Genomic DNA, 25,311 nt, shown 5'->3' with positions numbered 1-25,311 from the left:
AGAAACATATTGAAAGTTTATAAAATAACTCTTTGAATGTAAAATTCCATTTTTTCATGTTTGATTTATCTTCAAATGGTTGTATGATAGGAATAAAATATCATCAGCGCCACACAGAAGGATCTCAAACTTCGTCGTTCTTTTTACTAGTCAATTTATGTCAATCAATTTATGTCAATTAGTCAATTCATGTCATTAGAAACTCATAAAAGCTGATATTCAGATTTAACTTAAAGACTTACAGTTTTAATATATCAAATAGAAATTCATATATTATAATATTCAATACTTTAAATAGAATTCGACATTTTGGGCCATTTTTTAAAGCATCAAGTAGCCTTTTTTCAGTTTTAATATACATAATAGAACAGAATTCGACTTTTGGGCCATTTTTGGTCACGCCGAAGCATCTCATTAATCTTGTTAATATCACAATGAACTTGTACAAGCGGATGTTCAATAACTTACAGTTTTAATATACCGAACACAATAGAATTCCATCTCTGGGCCATTTTTTGATCACACCAAGAAAGAATAAAGACGAATCGTCATTTGTTATCATAGAAACAAGCCATATAACATACGACGAAAGAACATTGTAAAAACTGATGTTCAATGACTTACAGTTTTAATATACCAAACAGAATAGAATTGGACTTTTCGGGTGATTTTTTGGTCACACTAGAACACCCCTTAAACCAGGCGTTCCGTTCGTTCACTGACGGTCCCATTCCTCGCTTATAGGTTTCTTGCGGACCCGGCTCTCGAGAACCGAGCCACCTGAGCCGAACGACTGCGGGGCTACCTACCGAATTAACTTTTACTACCATCTTCCCAATTAATTTACAGGCCCTCGCCGCCGCCTAATTGCGCGCATAAATTATCCGCACCCTCGAGATTGTCCGTTCCGAGCCACTCGAGAGGTGTCCGGGGATCTCCTTTCCTCTTGTATCTATCCGCACCTAACCCCAGCCACCCTGCACCCTCGCCTGAAGCTCACCTAGCGTCGGCTACAAGCAAAGCTACCGTTTCTGGCAAGAACGTCTCGAACGGTCCTTAAACCGGTGAACTATTGAACTCGGTTTTATGAAATGATGGGGTAGTCTTCGAGAAATTTGAAGGTTAAAAGACGTAGAATCCCGAGCGTTGTTAAACTGAATGAAAATCAAACGTTTAACAGCTCGATAGCTTTGGTAGCTAACCAGGTAACATTTGCAAACGTTTCGATCCCTAACAACAATGGACAAACCGTCACACACGGTAGTACCTTCAATATAATTCAACATTTCACGTAACCATTACAAGATTACCTCAACTTCAAAGTGTCCAAGATCAACACTCCAACTTCAGCTGCAAGCATAGAACGTTTCCAGATCGATACAATCGCGAACTATTCAGTTTTATGAAATATTCCCAGTGCCATTTAAAGGCTACAAACTAGATATCAGAATCAGAGCTTCGAAAAACTGAGTCGAAGCCTGAAACAGCTAGGTAGCTAACCGGTTAGCATCCGAGAATCACCTGAATTCCGAAGCGTCCAAGATCAATACCCTTAACGTCCCCTTAACAAAAACTCTACTACGTAAATTCGCTGTAGGCAACGCCATTACCAGCCCCATAATCCCCGTATCGATCGCCGGCGACCGTGGAAGCTATAATTTTCTAATTCCAGTGAACGAGTTACGTGGCTCAGCGACGAAACGACCGGCTCGCGCTTTTCCACCGACGCCGTATCCCCTTTTTCCCCGTCCGCGTTACGTCGGTACAATACAGGCGAGGTGTCTGCCGGCCCATTCCCGCCCCCATTTCCTCGTCATCTCGGGGACGTAAGGATCCATCTCGCTGGCGAGCATTTTTCATCCCCCCGAAGGTTGATGGGCGCCGGCTGTATCCATTGCCGTGTCATCTTCGATCTCGATGGGCCAAAGAACGGGGAGTTTTCTTATTTCCGGGTTATTCTCGTTTGCTCGCCCCCGCCGTTCGAGCCTTTTTTCGACGCCGACGCGCCGCGTCCATTAATATCCGAGAGCGGAGCCTGGCCGACAGCGCCGATACAATTCGATATTTTTTCATTACCCGCGATCCCCGCGACGTTCCCGTCCGCGTTCCCGGCGAACTTTGAATATTTATTCGGCCGACCTGTTACGGAATAATCGTTGATTTTCGGTGATTCCCGGCATTCCCCACGGCAGTTGCGTTTTTTCCGGCGGCGGCGTTTTTTTTTTCTCTCCCTCGAATCGGTAAACGGGGAAGTTTGTTTTCGAACGGGTATTTTACTTTGTAACCCGGGCGCGGAATATAAATCGAGGGACGTGATCAGTTTTTCGAACGGTTATGCGGAAAAATGGACATTAAACAGAAGTTTATTCCCGCGTTGGAAGTAAAACGGAACGGCGCGAAAATAAACGGGAAACGAAATATTGACCGTTAAAACGGGCAACCGTTGTTTCTCTCCTATTCTATCGCCGAGCGACGCGAACGCGCATAATCTATGCCCTCTCGCTCGCCTTTAAATAACAATCGCGCAACCGTGTTTCCCTGGTTGAGCCTTCTTGCGTTTCGAGAAATAACGAATATTGTTTACCTTTTATGTGAAGTTTGCTTAATTGACACTCGATTTGCGGACATTTGCTGTGTAGTTTGTTCTGTCGTTTTTAGGAAAACTTCATTTAGATCTTCGAAACTAGAGGTTTTTAGCGTTGAATGCCATAGATTACGCAATGACTGTTTGCATGTATCTTTAATGCGGTGGCAGTCTTCACTATAAACGTAGCATAATAGTTTAATAGTAGCGTATAATTTTATCCTGTGTATTTCGGGTGCTGAATGAAGATACATATTTGTAGCTGCATCAGTCAAAATCGACGGAAACATTTACCAAACAACGATCACAAAATTCAATATTAGTCGAGTTAACGGTAAATCTCGGTTTCCATGGCGAACTCGAGCTCATTCAGCGTGAAAACACGAAGGTAAACGGCGCCGGGACAGGTATACAATTAAAAAACCTTTCATGGGGACGAATCAATTAACAATTAAGAGCGGCGAGCGAGAAGAACGCGCTCGCGCCGATATGCCGCGCGTAACAATGGCGGCCGCGGCTCACATTAGTCTAATGCATTTATTACGCGTTTCATTTTAATTAAGCCCGCGCGCGCGGAACAAAGGCAGGGGGAAAAAGCAGGCGCGCTCGAGGGAAGGAGTCAAAGCGGCAATTTTTAAAGCGGCCGAGTCCCCGCGTGAAAAGCGAAAATTTATTCTTCGTTTGCGCGGCCGGTTTTCCCTCGGCGCCGCCGTTCAGCTTCTAACTGGGACGAAACCGAAAGGCTTCAGCCGACACCGGAGCTTCCTACCTTTCGAATTCGCGGGGAAATTTCGTTCCTCCTTCGCTTTCGTCGCGCAGCATGAAAAACGGACGGCGAGAGCGGGGAAAACTATCAGGCAATTACTCGGAAAGTTTAAGAAACTTGAGGACAAACCTAATATTAATTATTTCTATGTAATATTGCGATGTTCCAAGTTTCTTATTTGTAGAGTAGAAAAATAGGAAATGGAAGTAATAAACTGAGAAGTGGAAGAGGCTGAAGAAAACTATCGGGCAATTGCTCGGAAACTCTGAGAAACCTTCGAACGAACCTATTATTAATATCTGCACCGAATATTACAATTTTCAAGCGACTCTAATTTTCGAAAGCGTTCGAAGAACGAGAACATTAAGTTCCTTCGAACTTAGAAGAAATAGAGAATGAAACGAGAAAGAAAGACGAATCGTCATTTATCATAGAAACAAGCCGTATACGACAAAAGAACATCACCAAGGCACATATGAATTTACAATGGAATCACTAAATTTTCACCATAAAGGAAACAATACTCTATTCCTTCGTGTAATTCGAATTGCGCTCATCCACTAAACAAACCGCCCTAATTCCAGTTACCGAACGGCTTGATAACAAACTTCGACTAATTCCCGTTGCGGATTGCGAAAGCGAATTTTCCGCAGGTCGACGGAACCGTTCAGTGGAAGAATAACCGACAGGAGGGGGGAGAAACAGCGAAACGGAGTGACACGGGGCGGAAGGGGGCGCACAAAAGCGGGGCACAATAAATTCCGTTGGAATTCGCGTTTCCGTCTAGCGGTAATTTTCGGTTGAGGGGGCGGCGGCGGCGGCGCGCGGTTTCTTTACGATCGCCGGATATCGAATCTCCGCGCGAGATTTCCGGCGCAACGTTATTCCAACGATCCCGCGGTTTTTCCGCCGGCGGAAATCTCAATGGCGTAGCCGGTCGAACCCGTAAATTTTTCGCCGCGCCCTCCGCCCCTCACCGACGACAGAATTTCGCGCTGAACTTTCTCCATTCGTTTTCGGTTCACGGCGACGCGGAAGGAAGTGGTGCGTTTCAGTACCTTCGAAAGCGCGTCACTTCCGCACGAAGAATCCGACGAGATTCGCGTTACTCTCGTCCCCCGCGATCGCGCGCGCGCGCGCGAGGCGCACACTGCGGCGGAGCGGCCGTTTTCTGGACAAAACTTGGAAGATGTGAGTGATACAAGGGAATGCTTCAGAGGAGAATTGTGAGGTATGAAGCTAAGCGTATGGTGGTTACAGTTTTGTTTTCGTTAACCCCTTGGAGTACTATTTACTTTCGTTACTAAGCTCGTGTAATATTTTACTATCGACGATTTGTAAGAAATACAACGAAATTTCCCATTCTACTTCAGGTGGAAATTTCATTTGAAGATAGTACATTGATAATAGCAAAATAGTTGTTTGCTTTGATCCGTGGGTAATGAACAACATTGACTCCTGTTAAATTAGTTTAGAAATCTTCATCACGAGTCTCACTCGTCATTGTACAAGGGGTTAAGAGGATATCGTGGAGTGTCTTCGATCACAATCGATATTTCGCGAACGTTGCATAAATGAAGGAACAGAGTTCATTTCCAGAAGATTGTTGTTTTTCAACTTAACGATACATTGCTAATCTTCTTAAAGTCACACGACGGCGAGTTGGAGGAACGCGATGAAGGTTTTAATTTGACGGTGGAGTGGTTAAGGCAATTCTCTCCTCGGTCGATGGGATTCAGGAAAACTCGGTAGAATTTGCTAGTCGAGAACCATTCGGGCCTTCATGATTCACGTTAGGGGTTGGAGCCGCTGAAACTCTGGACGTCGAACTGCCGACTATGTTTACACTTCGTCAGATGTACAAGATGTTCACTGAGTGTTGGGTTTACAAGTAGACGCAGTCACGACGCTAACGGAGCGTTCCGGTATGCGTAATGTTGCTTTTAGGGTTGAGGATGAGCGCGTTTTCGGACGGACGCGATGGAAACGTCGCGGATGGAACGAACAGCGGCGATAGTAATAGAAATAATCGTGATATCGATAATAATAGTAATTCTAACGCGGACCATCCGGTGATCGAGACGAAATCGTCTAATCCCGGGCGGAGGATATCTCGAAAAATACGATTCCTCCGTTGCCGTTCCCAATCACGATTAATCGGGCCATAAATAAACCAGATTATCCGGGGTTAAAAAGAGCGCTCCGCGCGGACGATCTTCGCCGATCAGCAGCGAGAACTGAATTACGACGGGAATCGAGTAACCCCCGCGTCATCGGATGAGAAATAGAAAAATTAGGGAAAATCACCGGCCGGAGGGAAGCTTGAAATATCACTTTTATCTGGTTCAAGGAGATTATTCAGCCGGCAACCGTGTTCCCATTCTTCGTTTTCCCTTCTTTTTTCCTTCGCCGCACTTTCCCTCTCCGCCGGCGGTTTCCACGGGGGGCGGATGGGGCTGTCGAGAGCTGGGAACACAGGCGAGAAAGAGTTCCTCGCGGATGTGAATTAAGTCGTAATGAAGTACGGAGTAAAAGCTCGCCGGGGCTCTTCGTCTCCCACCCTTTCGGCACGTTCCACCCCTGCGACGGGGCAGCCGCAGCCGGAGCCCGTAGGTTTCGCTTAATGCTTTCGAGGAGGCAGGTATTGTTAATTTAACGATAGAAGTGACGAGAGGAACGACGGAGGAGTTTAATGAATTAATTAGGAGAAATAAGTTGCCGGATTCGTGGATCTTTGGTTCTCGTGTTTGTTTGGCGTGTCGGTTGGTGGTTTTCATGTTGTTGTTGTTACCACTGTTTTGTTACTATGTTATTATTGTGTGGTTACTGTTATTATCGTCATTATCACAAAATCTCAGCAAATGTACTTAACACTAAAGCTACCGAGTTAGACTTTCTGAAATTCCTCCATGAAAACTCCAAGAGTGCATAAATCAATTTCTTCAATAATATCCCAGAGAACAAGTTTCCTATATTCTAAATTGACTCTTCAACATTTCCAATAGCGATTATAAAATCATCCATAACAAACGTCCAAAATTCTATTGAACACTGATTAACCCTATGCACTCGAGAGGTGACTCTCAGTCATCATATTTGATACAACAAAACTATGAGGTTGAATATTTAGTACTTTAACTTAAACTTCGTATTGCTATGTGAAATATTTAAATAAAAAATGTTGCTTAATTTATCTGTGAATCATCGTCAAATTAGTTTCAAACGATATCGTCTATATCTCTAAATGTTGGATATTTCTAATGAAAAACTTTCGAGTGCAAAGGGTTAAACAGAGAAAATAAAAATCTCAAAGGATGTCTTCACCTTCAAATACTGTAGAGGGTTGATATCGCTGGAGATCGTAGAACAGAAACGGAAAGAAAAAGTCGAAGTATCGCGTATGAATGGGCTTGGTAATTAGCCGGCTCCAGCGGGGACGCCGGAGCCGGGAGAAATCGAGTTGTTCGCCAAGATTTATCCAGTTATGGTGGAACAAGCCCGCAAACCAGCTTCCTGTTTCGAATAGTTTGGAGTTCGTTTAGCGGCGTTTTGAGGCTACGTTTGGACAACACGGAAAGTGGCAAACGCGCGGACGGGGACAAAGTAAACCCCTCCGGAAACTTCGCAGCGACTCCGCGAAAGTTTATGACCGTGACTGCGCCTCCGAGTCGGACGAGTTCCAGCGGCGGCTGATATCAGCACACCGGCGCAGAAATTCGGCGCGGCGCGTATATATACCGGTGGCACAATCAGTCACCCAAAACGGGTTTACTTAACTTTCGCCTTTCGACTAGAGCTGCCGGCTGGCAAACTCGGCGAATCGGCGGCGGCCCGGTGGATCCTCATTCGCCCCGGGACATTATTTCCTTTCAAAAATCCGGGGATCTTATCTGTTAACGGTCGGTGCTTCCAAATGGTCCTTTTTATCTTCCCGGACTTAGCGTGAACGTTGCTCGGTCGAGTTTCGTTGAGTTCGAGCAGTTATTTCGGAATATTTGATAATCGCGCGGTAAGCTATAAGTTCTATAAGATATATAGAAGTTTTGTGAGAAATGGGTGGAATTGGTAATTGTCAGAGTGAAAACAGGTGTCTATTGGAGTTGGGAATTAGTTTGATATATCGTCGAAGGATTAATCATCGACGGACAGTCGTGGAATTCCGAGATTCGAGATGGTGACGCGTTTTTACGCGTACCGGCGAACGCAATTTGCCGCTCGAATTTTATTACTTTCATTTCCGAGCGGGCATATTTCCCGGCCCGTGCCTTTGTAACGCGATCTTTTAACTAAGGCTGAAATTAATGCGGTGGAAGAGGATAAAAGGCGCCTCCTTAAGGTCCCGCGGAACTCCGGACGTAGGAAACGGAAAGTAAATGCGGAGCGGATAAATGAAATTGATGAGAGGAACCCGGCCATCTTTTTCCACCCGGTAAAAAATTGTAACGGCCCGCCGGCAATGAGAAAGTATTTAATTAAACATTAATTGCGTTGCTTGAATTATATTAGCCCGTTGCGTACGCCCGTGTTTTTAACGGGCACCACCGCCAGAACGTTTCTTTGATTGTTCCTATTTAAAGTCCGTGTTCCGCCGCGGAAAAAACTCGACTGGTACGTTCAATTCGACTAGCTTAAGAGTCTGGCTGCCATTTAATCGTATACCGGTAGCAAAATAACGTAGACTACCCTATATATACGTCGTCGAAGGATTTTACTCGTTTAACGCCTTAAATTTCTGATTTCTTTTTGCAATTGTTAAAAAGATAACCGATGTTTCTCTGAGAAATCGTTCGAGTGAACTGAATTACGAATCAATTGAAGTATCTTAACGCGGGAAACAGTAGCAATATTATTCAAATTATCAACAAAATTTACAGTAAATTTGATTTCTTTCTGCAATTGTTGAAAAGATAACCGATGTTTCTCTGAGAAATCGTTCGAGTGAACTAAATTACGAATCAATTGAAGTCTCTTCTAGAGGAATTTCGGAAAGTCGACTAACTGCTCGGTAGTTTTAGCGTTAATTCGGATGGTTCGTTAAGGCGCGTTCATAATTGAAATTCGCGACAGATCGAACGAATCAAAATCCGTGGGACGCAGATTAACACCGTCCCGGGACTTTCGAATAATTCATTCGAATCGCCGTTCGTTACCGGCGCTGGAAGTTATAAATGTTCACAGCCCCATTTAATTTCGGCGTTCCGCATTAATGGAATTGTGTAATTAATTGCTTGAAATGATTAGGTCGCGGTGGAATTCGCTATTAATTGCGGAATTATTAAGAGGATATAGTCGAAGCTTGCCAGCGTTATTTAAACATCTACCGCTGGTCTAGTTTCGATTTAATGATAACGAATTTTCGCGTGAAACACTAGAACACGAATATTATTATACTATTCTCATATTTATGCCCGATCAATGTATTACTGCGAACGATATCATCGACAGGATTACAGCGTAGTACGGTACAAAGGATTACAATAGACGCGCATTAATTAAATTGCGATGAAATTCATTTAAAGAAATCCATTGATCAAACTGGAATTCATTACGCGGACTACCGCTAACGATTCGTGACGACAGACAATTTTTGCGGTCGAACTGGACCGGAAGAGGGGAAAAATTCTCGGAACAATACACTGAATTTCCTGTCAGCGGAAAGTTAAGCCCGGCCCAGTGGCAATTTGTATCGCGGTGAATTTAATTAAATTGATAATGGGATCAGAATGTAACCGCATCCAGCTGTAGGTTTAGAGAGGCGACCGTAATCATGACGGCCGTAACTTACGCTGATTCATAGTGTTCCCGGCCAGGGAAAATCAAATTCTAGTTACGAAATAGGGGTAACGGTAACGACAGTAATAATAATACGTTTCTGTACCGTCGTCGCCGCGCGTAATACAGATCGTGCATTTAAATAATGGTAAAACAACGAGCCAACCTACGAACGAACGGTCGGACCGAAAGAAAATAGGAAGTTCCTTAATGGAACATGAACGTTTTCTTTAACCCTAAGTTACTCTATCGTTAACCCTTAGCACTCCAGGTTGTTTTGTAATCTATCAGCAACTGCAACTAATTTTTATAGTATTCGCAAAGAAAATGAGAAATACAAAATTTGGATGTGTGGAAAATCTGATAATTGTGGAGTAGTTTCTTTCAGATTCATTAAAATATTTAATATTAGAACTGGTGCAATATTGGAGCCTACGGAGTTCAAAGGGTTAAAGTAAAGTTTCTAGCTGTTATTCGTGTAGTTTATTTTGTTAGATTCTTCTGTTATCAAGTTGGTTTGAGCTATTTGTGTCATTAATTTCGCGAATTGGCGAAATTTGTTTCTTTTGGAATGAAGATAGAAATTTGATCTGATTTAATTGAAAAGAAGTAAGTGACCTGTAGTTATTGGACAAAATTGAAATGTTTCATTTGAAAATGATTGCATTCATCGGTCAGGATCAATGTAGAGGCTTTGAAAATGTTATTTAATTGCGCAGTTGATTTTATTGGGGATAAAATGAATGATACCTCGATCAACTTCTGAGTTCGCTCGTTTTATACGTATGGCGCATAAAATCCGTGAAAAATGACGCGAGACGCTGAAAGTTCCGCCGATTTTTGGCCAATATTTTTAGAGTCGGTTTCCGGGCCGATGAAATAGTTTCCGATCGTATTCTGGAGCCTCGGAAGTAACGATGTTTTCTGGCAGCGGTGTAGCTCCCCTATTCCACGAATCTCATCCGTGACAAATCTCGATCTCGTTTCTCAACCACCTGTGGAAAGTGAAGCTTTCATCGCTTTCAGAAGAAGTTGTAGAAACGACCACTTCCGGCGGGCCTTCCGATTCGATGATTCCTACGGGTGCCGTTCTCGAACGTTCAACTGAAAACGCTTTGTGGACAATTTTGATTTTTAAGAGAATAGCGATGTCATTTTACGAGACGAGGAACTTTTGCTTTATAATCTTCGAACTCTGATGCGCAGAGAGAATTCCTTTAGATTCCCTCTTCGTTCCTAGTCAATTGTTAATTGGAAGTTTGAAATTTTGAATTTTAAACTTTAAAGTTTCCAAGTTTCCAAGTTTCCAAGTTTCAAGGTTTCAAAGCTTCAAAGCATCAAAGCTTCAAAGCTTCAGAGCTTCCAAGTTTTCAAGTTTCCAAGTTCCAAAGTTTCAAATTTTAAAAGCTTGAAGCTTGAAACATTCAAAGCGTCAAAGCCTCTAAGTTTCCAAGCTTCAGAGGTCCAAATTTCAAATTCTAAACGACCAAGTTTCAAAGTTCCAAAGTTCCAAAGTTTCAAATTTTCAAGTTTTCAAGCGTGAAACTTTCAAAACGTTAAAGCCTCAAATTTTCCAAGCTTCAATGTTCCAAATCTCAAATTCCAAACGTGCAAGTTCCAAAGTTCCAAATTTCAAACTCTAAACGTGCAAGTTCCAAAGCTTCAAAATTTCAAATTTTAAAGTTTTAAAGCTTGAACCTTTCAAAACGTCAAAGCCTCAAACTTTCCAAGTTTCGAAGTTCCAAATTTCAGATCCTAAACGTGCAAGTTCCAAAGTTCCAAATCTCAAATTCTAAACGTGCAAGTTCCGAAGTTCAAATCTCAAATTCTATGCGTCCAAGTCCCAAACTTCAGATTATTTCGACGGAAGCACATTGAGCGATAACAGCCACAACAGGAAGCATGTGGCAAAGGATGAAGTTCGTACGATTTCGCGTAAGTGTCCACTAAAAACGTTAACATAATACCGCACAGTACCGCATTGTCCCGCGAATGAATTGTTTCGCGTGTGCTGCGAGTCAACGAGGCGGAAAGACGGTCGCGACTAATTCACTTATTCGCGCGATCAAGGGGTAACCAGTCGGTGACAAATTGGCTGAGCAGGTGCAACCCGGTGAAATGCGCTGTAACAGAAACTCGAACAATATGGCGCGCGGGCACCGCGCCGGTGCAGCGGTGCGCTGTGCCGTTGTTCGCGAACAGAACGATCGAACGATCGCGGCGGGCAGGACATCGCGCCAATTAAACGTACTTATCGAGACAATTACACGGAATCTTGATAGCAAGTTGACGCCCGAACTACCTTAAGCTCACCGACGTTTCAGCCGCCATAATCCGTGCTAACAAAGGATTACGATAGTTTCGAGTCCCAGCGGTGCGAACGTCCTCGTCTCGACTCCCGCCGCGTGCACTGCTCGAAACGTCATTTTTATCGGAACTCATTGTCCCGGCCAATAAACAGTAATCTCAGGAAACCATCGATGTTCGGCGTTTCAACAGGAATTCAACGGAGAATCCATTAAACGCCAGCCAAGAACAAGAAATCTATTTCCGCAGCCGAATTCAACGGTTCCTTTCACTCCTCCAAATTCGAAATTACATTCTTTTCAAATTAGTTTACCGATTAATCAGAGGAACGTTCGAAAAACGTGACTACCCGGCGAGAATGCTATCGTTGATTCATCTCGGGAGCGTGCCAGCCTACGAAATTCCGACCCCTCGTCTCCTGGACCGCGAGATTGGTGTCTGGAATGATATATTATTCGTCGGACGGTCGTAATTGAACCGTGTCCAGTGATTAGAAACCCCCGGCAATCGCGAGACGTCGCCAGGCGAAAAGAAACGCGAGCGTCCGGCTCTGGACGCTTATTTTCGCGACGGTACGTGTTCAAACCACGAGCGTGGAACACACGTAAGAACAGTTTCTAACGGTGCCATCCTGACTCCGGTCACGCATCGTGCCGAAGGAAGGGGGAGGAAGGGGGAGCGGGGAGAGACGAGTGCGGCAGGCGTCGTTAGAAGATAGAATCTCAAGCAGCCCGTAAGGCGTAAACGAACCTTTACTCGGCCTCTCGAGAGCTCCCTTTCTCTCTGCCCCTCTCCTCGCCGCTTTTCCACGGTTCCCGCTGTCTAATTACTCCCCCTCGAATTAATCGAATGAATTTCACGGCTTGCGGGAAAATAAAATCGAAGAGTCTCCCGCTGTTCGCAGGAATTGGCTCTTGTGGCTCTAAGACTATTGCCTCTTGGTAGACCTACCTAAGAGTCTTGCTAATAGATCACCGATCACGAGCGGTTCGTATCTCGGACAACCGAGAGGGACGGTTGATTCCGATACTCGATTGTCCAGTTATATGTAATTAAGCAGCAGGGATAATCAATCTATCAGGATCAAGTGTTGATAAGAAGACAGGCTTCAATCTTCCTTGATTCCGAGCTAGCTTATTTCATTAGGTGCTATAATCACTTATATCATAGTTATACCTTCTAATAAAAGCACTTTAATTAACTATGACGCTATATTAACACTCGGAAGTTCCTAGAAATATTTAACATTCTTTGACGAATATTCTTTGAAACTAACTCGAAGGAAATCGTGCATCAAAGAAAGCTATTTTATTTCGATATTTCACGTACCGAGGAATACAATGTTCAACATTAACCCTTTGCAGACGGATGTCGACATTTCGACGAGATAAGATTTTCATATTTGGAAGACTAAGTCGTAAACAGATGATTTAATTACGCGAAAAGCAAGAGAGCACGTAGTTTCCTATTTTTCTATTGTTCAAGTAATTGATATATAATTTAGCTTCATCTGTTGAGGATTTTGTATATTTCCGAGAATCTTCGTCTGCAAAGGGTTAAATAACAAATTTCATAGTTTACGTGAAGTGGGTCACCTTTCGAGTGCAAAAGGTCAGCACGTTCCGTGTCACGGAAACTTCGGTTATATTTTGCCTATGAACTGTACTGAGTTTTTCAATAAAATCATAAGTTACATTCAAGTTTCTGGTCATTTTTATATATTTTCATATTGTCTCTTTATGTTTTCACCATATATCCATTAAAAATATTTTCTTACAAACATTGGCGTACCACACGTGGCACGGAGCGTGTTAACCTAGAAATCAGTGAAACACAAGAGTTTCGCATCGAAAAATGAAGAGTTAAGGCTCCCACGCGCCTGAAACCTGCGAGAAGCGATGGGTTTGAGTCCTCCAGTGTTCTGTGACACGCGTGCTCTTCAAGAAACAGTAGGAAAGGCTGAAACCCGTCGCTCGCCGCGACGCGTGCGTGTTCCAGCGAGCTCGGAGCGGCGCAAGGGGTTCAAGCTGATTGTACGCGAAGTAGGCGAAGGAAACGGGATTTCGGCGACAGATTCGCGGGGGCGGGGTATCGGTGTTATCTGATTTCTATGATTTGCACGGGGCTACCTACGTATGCCGGCGGAATACACGGACGGAGAGCGGTAACAACGCCGGCGCCCACGTCCGGCACAGTTGACGACCCTTTCTAACGACCGGGAACGGCTACACGGACACTTGGACGCGCCGGATTCTGATTCGCGTCCCGGCAGCCTCTCTTTCTCTTCCCGAGCCCGATGTAACGAGCCTCGAGACTCTCTCCGTGTCGCTAATTCCGCGTATAACGGCGCACGCCTTTGAACAAACGTCGATCGGCTCTCGTCGGAATTACAATTCACGTTCGGCTGGAATTCCGTTCCACCGGAGTTCCCTGTGCTCTTTTTACGGCGAGTTCGTGCCGCCTTGTATATGCACAGCGTGCGGGGGAATCGGCGAAAATTAGACGAGCGACGGAAGGAATGATTCGGTGAATTTGTGGAATTTCATTTTGGGAGGTTTGCTTTTTTCTGATACGTTTGCGGAGGAATGAGAGTGTTTGTCTTTGCGTTACTTCGTGCTGTCTGGGCTTCACGCAAGGAGAATTGTTAGGGAAGTTAGAAAAGGGAAGAGTAATTTTGCACATATATAGATTCACTTCTATTCAGAAGAATAGAGCTAAAGAACAGCTGCACAGGATTAAGCAAAAGTTAGTACTGATAATACTCTACTTAAAGATTCACCAGAACTCAATGTCGAAATTACCAAAATAAAACGAACAAAATTACACGTCAAAACTGAAGAGTCGAAATCGAGTCCCAATGTACAACTGTGCACAACACAACGTTCCATACAGTATAGATTAGATATTAGAATAATTTCACGTAAGTATGAATTCCATTTCCCGTTAATTTCGTTCGACACGGTCGCTGAGGCTCCGAAACACCGGCAGAGAACGGCAGAATTTTCAATGTCCGCGGCCCATTATCGCGACCAGAGCGCACACGTCTCTAACCTGACAAAGTTGTCGCGTCACTTCGGAAAATTGGAGTGTTCGCAATTAATATTCATTCGTAATTGTTAATTGAACAGCGGATAACCAGCCTGCGGGCGGAACGGTAACCCCGGAACTCTCCGGCGCGGTCGTCGAAGCCGCATATAACGTCGCTCGGCTCCGCCGAGGGATTCGACCGCTTTACAATTACAATTAACGCGTCTAAACAGATCGCGCCCCTCCCATCCCTCCGCCGGCGCCGCCATCTTGCAGCCAACATCAGCCATTTACCCTCCGACGAATTTCCATCGTGCAATTTCATACGCGGAAATTCGAACGGTTAATGTTTCACTCTATTCGCGCCCAATCGAATCTGCCACGGAACTTTCCGGGAAACTCGAGGGGAAATGTTATCATTGTTAATTAGTTATTTAAGACTGAGACTACCGTAGTTGTACGTTAGAACGACGGGTTTTATATTTTATGTGTTGTACTCATAAATGTTGATGATTTATTGGTATTTCATATGTACTGTATTAATAAGTGTTCATAATTTATTGATAATTCGGTTACTGTTAATAGTTCATTGATAATTTACCGATGATTTAATAATTATTGGTGTTTGATATCTATTGCATTAGTAACTGTTGATTATTTACTGATGATTATTGGTATTTATCTATTATATCACTGTTCATAATGTATTCATAATTAGATAACTGTTGATTATTCATTGGTAATTCAATAGCTGCCGATAATTCACTGATAATTTAATAACTACAGATATTCTAAAATTCGATATCCGAAATAATTTTCAAAGTGAATAGTTCCACTCGAGTACAATTATAAAAACTAAAAGCTTCTGTATCCGGTCGTTTCCTTAGAAACGAAACTTTCCCCAATTAAATTCCAGACACGGGATCCTCTTAAATTCATTTCAAACGTCAAATATGAAACAGTTTTTCCGGTAAATTCGATGAAATCCTTGAAAATCCTTTGAATACCCTCGCTCGCTCCGCGCCGCGGAACTGAAACAATTTATAAGCATTTCGTTCTTCGGCCGTACGGAATATTTACGTAACGCGGAATAAAATAATTCCGCGGAAGAAACGGTTCCCCTTTGCCAGGGCGGCCGTCTCAATTTCGTCGGCGCCGCCTCCATCTTTTATTTATGAAATTTCCCGACCGTTCGAGGCTCGATTCGCTCCGACGTTAAAGTACTTTCCCGTGTATCGGCAATAATCGTTGAATACCCTTACCAATTGAAATCGGACAATTATTTATCCCGGCCCCACCCCCTCGCCGTGATGCAGCGATCGCTCGCGGAAGCGATTCTCCCTCCGCTAGGCGTAAGTCCTTTTACTTTGCGCCCGTCTTTACATAATAACGCTCTTCTGTCTTTTAACGATCGCATTCCTTGATAATGGATTCGATTTCTATACAGAGCGAGCGTTCAATCGTTCCGCCAGAACTCGCTCGTACACCATTTATCACGGAAACTTCGATCGTCACGGAAACCCATGCTTTTGGAACGCAGAGTAACACCCAGTAATTTCAGATTCGTATTTAATAAGGAGCTCTATAAGGATCAGAATTTTCTATTCTTCGGACTATATGTGACTAATTATGAAAGCGGTATAAGTCATATTTTTGTTTATTTTAAATTAGTTAGAAACAATGCGAAAGAACCGATAAACTCGGTTTTAAATTTCGACTTAGACCACTCTCATAATTATAGACGCAAATGTCATCGATAAAAATGAGAGGTTCATTAAGCTTCCTCGGGTAACATAATAATACAATGTAACAGCACAAACAACCCGAGGATTTCAGTGGTCCCGAAATAAGAAAGCGAAGAGCAGTTTCGACTAGCAGTGCTTCAGTGCTAATCGAGTTTCATGATAAATGCTTTAATCCCCGTCCCGATCCATAATTTATTAGACGAGTTTGAAACGGCGCTCAATTATGCACCGTTCGCAACGCGTTACTTCATCGTCGGCTACGCTCCAACATGGCGGCCGGAGGAGTCTCTTCCGCCTCGGAACGCGAGCGCGGTAATACTCCGGGCCCAGACGCCGCGTAAACTAATTAATATTTCCGCGTTCCCCGGTTCCCTTTCTTTTCCATTGTGCGCCCCATCGGCGGCGGACTGGCAAATCCGGTTACGGGTCGTCGGATTTTCGAAAATATCTCCGGCCGGTCCACGGAAAAACGCGACCGCAGCGCCGCGCCGCGGAAGTTTAATCAAATTTATTGGTTCCGGGGGCAAAGAGAAATGTTAATCAAATTTTACGGGTTAAATCTGTCGTGAGTTGTTTATGCCCGCATAAACCAGTCCAATTATCGTGAAAGCTTTAAGCGCCGGCCCCCGTAGTGGATTACTTTTGCACGTGAACGTGAACTCGAAGAGGGAAGCGGCCGGTTCTCACGTCGGTACGCTGGAATCCCGCCAAATTTGATTTCGAAACTAAAAATAATATATGCCACCTTCCCGGCTGTGTATCCGCCGCGAAAAAAAGAGCGTTTCTCTCAAAGTACCGGCCTTCCCGGAAAGAGAAAATCAGCCGCGCCGCACCGCTTAACCGGTTGGCCATTTCGACCCCTTTGAAAACTGTTTGCCTGAGATGTGTCGCGAAACGTAAGTTTTAACAAAAATTTGAAACTCGATTGCAATGAAACGACTGTTTTGTTTTTCAAGTTGATTACTAACGTTTGTTTATCGACTTAACTTGGGCGTGTAGTTTGCATGCGAGAGAGAAACGTTCGTGAGACAGATAGGAAAAGTGATTAGTTAGTTTAATTTACTGCTGTGGAATGGTATTCGAAGCAAGCTAGAATATAACGGCACTTCGCAAGAACATCGATATCTTAATTCTAGGACTACTTTGTTTGTTTACAATAATTACTTATATTTTATCTATTTCTGTTTCGTCTTGGTATTCAAATATTCGAAGCATCTCGAAGTTTGCGAGTATGTTCTAGTTTTTATTAGAATTGCAATAGGAGCAGAAAATTTTAGCTATTTTTAGGCGTGACGAGTACACACGTCAAGAGCAGCTAACTGGTTAAATTAAACGAAACACGACAACGTTTCCCGCGGCGCAGCGGAAAAATATTTAATATTCCGCGTGATTGTATCGAGGAACGTGGGCAAACGACAATTAGACGATCCACGCGAAACGTAACGGGAATAAAGCGTTCGACGGAGTGAAACGGTGGGCAAGAACGAACGGCGGAACGTAGATAATTGCGCGATTGAAACGTTTCTCTTTCCTTTCCCTTGTTGCACGCCATTATTTCGCCAATTTCCCACTTTCGGGACGCGTGCTCTCTGTCCAGGGAAATGTTAATTAAAAGTTCCTTTTAATTGGTCGCTCGGTTACATCCAGGCGGGCGCTTTCCTCTGCAAGCACGCCAGCGACCAGGGAAATGACGAACATACGCGAGCACGGAAAATTACCGTGGTTTTCCGAAAACAGAAGTTTATCCGCAATTCGGAAGTGCATACGTTCATCATACAACATTCCTCCTCGGTTTAACATCGCTCTTTAACAATCGCTTCTCCAAGATCAGTTTAATACAATTATCAATCGTTAATTCCTATTTACACAGCGATATCTAATTTCATACCTCGTACACTCTCTTTTGCCCGCGACAATCACCTACAGAGGGTTACATCGAAACGGAAAAGGGATAAGAAATCCACGGGACACGAGGTCGGGTCGTATTGGTTCGGCCGCGGGACTCCCTTAACGTTTGATGACGCTCTTCTTCGGGGTGGCCGTCAACACGATTAAACCATTCCACGGGCCAATATTCTCCGCGAGCAAATTTGCCCGGGTAACAGTTTTGCATTCCAAATCGCCGGTCGGAGGGGCCGGCGTAATGTAGGCCCGGCGTCGTGTAAACCCGGCATAATGAAATCCGTGCCATTAGGCCGGCCAATGGGGTAAATCCTCCCCGCTCTCGGGGCAAACGTCGGTTTCCGGTCCGAGCCCGCCTCGCCCCGCGCCCTTATTCGATTCGATCCCGACTCGAAATCGAATAGAGCCGTGCTTCTCGACAATGCTCCGGAAAATTCAGCCTGTGTAGCCACGTGTATATGTGTTACCCGACGCCGTCGCCGTCGAAGTCGCCGTTCTCGCCAATGAAACGGACACGTGACCGGGGCCACGGGGACCCCCGTCGATCTTCTTTGTCCCCGCGCTCCGTGACTGCAATTCTCCCCGAACGACGCGACGCGGGAACTGCGGACCGTTCTTTTACTTTCCACGTTCACCTCGGCTCCGTATTTTCCACCTTTAATTGGGCCGCGATCTTTTGAGGTTAGGTGCGGCGTGCTGTAAAGTTCTGGCTGGGAGACAGGGGATGAAGCTTGCTTGTTTAGCTTGGTTTTTTGGGCTGCGCTCGGAAACTAGGGTTAGTTGCGATATTAAGGGTGTGTTGATTGGAGATTTGGTTGTAGTTTAGTTGTATTTTGGTATTGTAATAGGTCTAGTTGTTGGATTCTGTTGCGTCGAGCTTCGTTATTGGGTTTAGTTGTTTCCACGGTTCCATTCTATTCTGTCATTATATCGAGTTTCATTGTTATATTTAGTTTCGAACGTTCTGTTACTTTGTTTAGATATTTTAAGAGTCTAGTTATTGTACTTTGTGGTTTCACGAGCTGAATTGCTATGTTTAGCTACTGTATTCCGATTAGTTACCATATCCACTAATTTCGACAATTGACTATATTCAGTGATTTCGATATTAATGTATTATTATCTGAAAACCACCCTTAGTATTTAGCAATTCTAAAAACTACATTACCTCTGCAACCACCACCTCTCAATTACTCAGCCCTCCGAGCTCCGCTAAAAAATCAACAAGGCAAATGCCAGTCTTATTCGCGTCTCCATGAAAAAATCACCCCCTTCCGCTCAGTAAACATTCCGCGGCCGTAAAAATCCGTTCCGCAAGACACTGCGGCATCGGTCTCCGCGGCAGCACGCGCGGGCGAGCTTGATTAGCCTCGAAAGGGCTCGGTCGCTCATTTCATTAGCGGGCCGAGGGCAAAACCTCGGCAAAAACCGGCGCGCCTGGCGAAGGAAGGGAGCCGCGGCCGCGATTCGAAATTCATAGGGGCTGCGCTCTTTCCCGCGGTGTTCCGCATTCCCTTTGCCGCTCGGCCGCTTTGATTCCCCGCTAATTTCGGGCACAGCTGCGTTCATCAGCATCGCCGGCGCGGCCGATCGCGGCGTTCCGCGATTAGAGCCTATGAACACACCGATTAATTCGGAACAACAGAGAGACAGAGTTCTCTGTCTCGCTGAAGAGAAAGATGGGAGAATTTTATGTCTTTGTTCTTGCAAAATTAAAAGCATTATCGTTCGTGGCATTTAGCTCTCTGCTATGTAAGATAATATTCTATTGAACATCGAATTTGTATAACTTCCACGACCTGTCGCTCTTTATTACCTGACCTGTATTATTCACTGACTAAACTGAGGCAGTTCACTCTCGTATTGTGATTGCGTGTTTAAAGATCCATTGCATCGTTTCAAAATAATAATTTTATTAATAATTGTTACATTTTAGTTACGTTTAGTTACATAAGTGTAGCTGTTAATTAGTTCAGAGATCCCACCGTCTCAGATTTCGCATGGTATCCTATTATCGCTTTGTCTATATCAAAATATTTCTGTTTTTTCTATTATTTAAGCAATTGATAGATAGATTAGATAAGTTCGTTGAAGATTTTGTATATTTTAAGACGAAAAACACTGGATGACGATCGCGCTATAGATTCGCTCGTGTACATTGGCTCTTAGATTGCCGGCCGCGCGGAGCGAAGTCAGCCGCGAGCGCCGAGGGAGGATTTCCGGTGCCGGGCCATCGAGCAATCCGATGATCGAGGCCCTAATCGAATTAAACCAGCCGGTTGTATCCCGTGTTTACGACGGGCTGACTCGTCGCTTTGGATTTGCTGCGTTCGCGCGATAATGGCCGCGCCGAGCCGTTTACGCGCCACCCCTACGTAAAGCGGTTTGCCTATGAGCTGCCCTCGGACGCAGCTCACCCTTTGCTTTGCGCTGGAGACTTTGCTAACCGGAAATCGTCGGTTCATAAGATGGAGACGACGGTTATTAAGCATCTACACTCGACAGACTTTCGCTTGTGTATACATATTCATTGGTTCGTTGTAAAGTACCGATTAAAGCACTCCTGAACTATTTTATTTCAATACTTCGTGTCTAATAATGTTACACAAAATACGATATCGGACATTGAATTCTATAATTTTACTATGTAAAGTGAAATTCCTCTCGAACGAAAGACTTAAATTTTCAATGCGGTTATTGGAGAGTTTATTCAAATATTGATAATCGCTGGAGACTCGTTAAACTTCCTAAGTACTCAGATTTAATTTGGACTGACGATTTCTCGGATGATTTTCAGAATTTCAAAGCACAGAATTCTTTCCTCAGACTACGTAAGGAAATAATTTAAATTCACTTGAGATACTTAATAGAATCGTCTTGAGCAACGTAATACACTCATGTACTCTCGAATTCGTTGTTCCTAGTACTTAATTTTAGTTTTCGAGTGAAACAATGATCGATAAGCCTGCCAAAGCAGACGGATCGTTAACAAGAAGCTTCGTTTTTCCACATTTCGACTAACAACCGTCCAAAACACCGTCGATTCCTCATCCGGACAGTTCCTCGGGCGGCGGTATGTTGAATTTCCCAACGATTACGACGTGGCGGAGCGAGTTCAGCCGAAGAACCAGCTGCCGGAAGCCGCGGCGGGCGTTTCTTGCCCGTTTGATTGCCGAAAGCCGGCCGACCGTGCCGGAAGAGCCAGCGGTGAGGGTACACCGCGAAGAATCCTGGGCACAGACGGGGAAAATGAAATTTACTGCCACTCCGGAACCGTGAGTTTCCCCCTGAGAAACTAATACACGCTGTCTTCGTCGTTCCAGCGTACAGATTTCTCGGTCGTCTTAACGACCAATAAACCAACGCGTGTAATCGCTCCTCCCGCGAGTCAAACTCTACTCGATGCCTACGCTGCCTGCTCGAAATACCCTCTAAACCGACGGCACAAAAACACGAGTGGGTAGCTTTAACACTAAACCTACCGGTCCAAATCACCCATTCCTGGTCCCTTCCTCTCGCAATTATTCAAAAGATAACAGATACTTCTCGGAGAAATGATATAAGACATTGTAGCCATACGCGAACCGAATTGTAAATCGATTCAAGTTTCAATACACCCACTCTTGCAGTCTTTATAGACGAATTTCGAAGTCAATCAAACGTGCCATGGAAATTTCAGTTATACTTCACTTATGAACTGTATTGATTTTTTAAATAAAGTACTAATGACATTGTTCCTGTTCTTACTGCTCTGTAACGCAAACCGTGACCACGTGACCCTTAACCCTTTTCGGTCTGAAGTGCTCTTGGTTTCTTACTTTTTCACGTCTACGTTAGTTCATTCAATTACAGCTTAACATGGCGCTTTATTTATATATTCAAGAATATTTGGGAGTCATTGAAACGTTACCTTTAAATGGCACAATTGTGATACTGCAAATAAATATAGAAAAAAGTGTTAAAACAGGTAGACCATAGATACACGACTGCTAAGGGTTAAAAATACTTTCTCAGAATAGAAATTCGTGTGTAGTTTTAGTGTTAAAGAATCCTCAAGTCTCCGGCCGCCCAATCTATCAGCCAGCCAATTAAACCATCGAGGTCCCGTCAGTAAAACATTCCGGCCAGTGAACAAACGGTCGCGTCATCGATGATCCCTATCATCGGTGTTCAACAAGCTGCGCCCACGCAATCTGCCGCATCGATCTCAATGGAAAAGGGACTCGTAAATATTTGCCGTTGATAATCGCATCAAAGACTCGGATGTAACCACGGCACGGTAAATATAATAGGGAGCGATCCCCACGCTCCGCCGGATGGTAATGCGGCCGGGGCTAGGCTCTTACGCCACTGTGCACACACTCGCGGCCTGCCGTCCGCGCTGATAGAGAACGGCGCGCGTAAGACGCCGCCGAGCGGCGCTCGCCCGTGTTCGCCGATGTTTGCCCGTGTCACCCGTATAGACCCGCCACCGAGCGCTCTATGTACACGACTTAGCTCGAGGAGTTTGCTGGCGTTCTTGCTTGCATTTGCCTAACCGCGTTAACGGATCCTGATCCAAATATCAGCCGGCGCGGCGGCGCTGGCTCGAACGCCGTTCACGGCCGCCACACTGCGAGCACTAGTTGACTTTTCAACCGATCGAGCAGCTTTGTCGAAAGTAAGGTAGGATTCTTTGGTAACGAACACGGTTGGAATTAGACTAGGTTCGGATAATTGCCGGAACTTGTCTTGAATTCCTCGATTCAATTCTTTACTCCGTTGAATGTCGATTTCGAGGGAGGACTGTTTTGCGAAGTGAATTGATGTTTTCATCTTTAGAGTAAGATATAACATCATTTCCACGCGTTCTAAGCGTGTGATATTAATTTATGTGGAGAATGTATGAGTGTCAATTTTAATGAAACCGTTTGGAATAAACCTGTTGTCTACTTGAGTCTTTCTTTCGTTCTGGATGATCAAATAACGTCTTTGCGAACTGTGGAAGGTATTAACAACACAATTTGTGTTTCAGATGAGCGGCAAACGTACCAGAAGCTTCAAGTGCGCGGTTCACCATCGTGACCGTGAGGTGTGCTCGGAGAACGATTTTCATCTGCTCGTGCAGGAGCCTCCGCTCTTCCGCAGGTAAGTTTTCGCGACATACGTTAACGCTAGATACACTTTACTTGCACTGACCATTACCCATACATCTCATTTATAAGATCATTGAAATAAAAATAACACAATTCAATAATTCAACAATCTTCCTTCATTTCGCGTGTTTTACTCGGAGAAATCGCGCAGTATTCAACGCTTTAACGATGAAGTAGTTGTATCGATCAGAGTTAAGTAATAAATCAGAAGGGAAGGGGTTAAGAGACGAACGCCATCGATCGGCAACGGAACGAGCCGAAACTCCGCATGATCGATCAACGAGCTCGCGTTCCCGACACTACGAAATAACCTCTTTTTTTCCGAATACTTGCCTGTTATTGCCCGTAACTCGGGGGATTCCGTTAGCCGAGCGCCGTGCACACTTCAATAATCCGCTCTCGGCTATTCCATAATCGAGCATTCCGCGCGACTACGCGGAATCAAAAAGGAAAAGGCGAAGGAAACGGGGAAAAAATGCCCGTGTTATAACCGAGGACATTCCGATCCAGATTCCCGGGGCGCGAGCCGATATTAGTCGCTTTTTCGTCCGCGATTAATCGTCCGGGATACGTTTCGAAAAAGGTCCCGCGGTCGGTCCGACTTGTTTCTGGGCTGCCGTTCATAAATAATTCATTGGCGGGAAGGGACGAGTCGGAGGAAAAGGAACGAGCCACGGAGAACTCGGGGAGCAACAGAGGCAACAATCATCGGAGAATATGATGACTGTATAATAATGAAATATTATATTACGTGTGCCACTCGCGATGAAACTTTGAAAATTAGACTTTACTGAAACTTAGTTAAACTTTACTTTTTCTTTAAATGGTACATATCCATTTTTTTGTATATGTTTGAATCGACTGCAAAACACTGGCAATCGCCAATCGATTATGTTTATAAAACCGTGAACCCGTTACATTTTATTGTGCAATAATACAATAACCATCGAAGAACATAAACGATTATTTTTAGCTAGTGCGTAAATATTTCGCTGACTCTACCGTTAACTCGTTTTTTTCCAAAAATGGACCCGAATCAGTTTAAAACAAATATATGTTTCTGAAAGTAAATGTTACCCTCTGGCTAACATTAATATTTGAACAGACTCACGACGAACGTAGGATTCTTTGTGTTCTCAACCGGATAATTGCCGAGGATAATACTTAAATAGGATAATTGCAGAAAGAATGGTAACGCGGGGGTTAATATATAATAACAGAGCGTGTAACAGACTGGGAACTTCTACGCGAAATGAAAATGTCCCGATTTAAAGAAACGGGAGTCGGATAATAATACCTTTGTTCCCGTAGGAATGTTAATAAAGTAGGTTTTCTCACAACATTTTCTAACTCGGTGATGATGTATAAACATGCGATAAGGGATGTCGGAGGCGAAAGGAAAATAGGGGGGGCATGCGAGGAGACCAAAGGACGGGAAAGGGGAACGCGCGAAACGGATCCAAAGGAAAACAAATGGCCCGCGAGAATAGAGTCGGAATACACAGCTCGGATGAAAAGTCCATCCGATTATTTTCTCTGCGTTGCACAGTGCAGCCGTTTTCTGGACGAAACTCGATAACTTAAAAAGTATCAGTGTTAGAAAGAGCTTAGACAAAGGTTATAGAGCTAACTATTTGTTAATTACATTTTGTATACATTATAGGGATATTATGAAGTTTTCTCAATAATAATAAATTCATAACAACAACTTCTTAATACTATCGAAAGTGTCAAAGTACCTGAAATTTTCACTTAAAATTCTTTCTTACATTGGTCGTATATTCCGAATTGACTTGTCGATCTTTCCAGTTACAGAATTAACTATATGAGATATCCAAAATTCAATTGAGGAAGAACGATTATGTTCAAATTTGAAGAGCTGTCTTTCCTTCGGTAGAAACAGCGTCAAAGCCTTTATCGCGTAGGAAAAGCTTGAAAAACGATCAGATCGGAACTTCCAAGCATCGCTGTATCTCCGCGAAGTTGCCGCGAAAACGAGGAATTTTCCAGGCGACCGATTCCGAAACAAGCCGAAAACAGTCATCAAAATCGCGCGAATCGAACAAAACGTGA

General features: G+C 44.1%; 1 protein-coding gene across 2 annotated transcripts in view; it reads left to right on the top strand.

The window, feature by feature from the left end:
• Positions 1 to 25,311, top strand: part of stet (stem cell tumor) — a 455,475-nt gene that overhangs the window by 282,860 nt on the left and 147,304 nt on the right. For both annotated transcript variants that reach the window (XM_031972871.2, XM_076374319.1), the window contains one exon: positions 23,118 to 23,230. In XM_031972871.2, coding sequence (XP_031828731.1) covers positions 23,118 to 23,230 — 113 coding nt within the window. The remainder of the gene's footprint in view (positions 1 to 23,117; positions 23,231 to 25,311) is intronic.

Source organism: Nomia melanderi, chromosome 2 (assembly GCF_051020985.1).
Source record: "Nomia melanderi isolate GNS246 chromosome 2, iyNomMela1, whole genome shotgun sequence".
Lineage (NCBI taxonomy): Eukaryota > Metazoa > Arthropoda > Insecta > Hymenoptera > Halictidae > Nomia > Nomia melanderi.
This window is presented reverse-complemented; position numbering and strand designations above follow the sequence as displayed.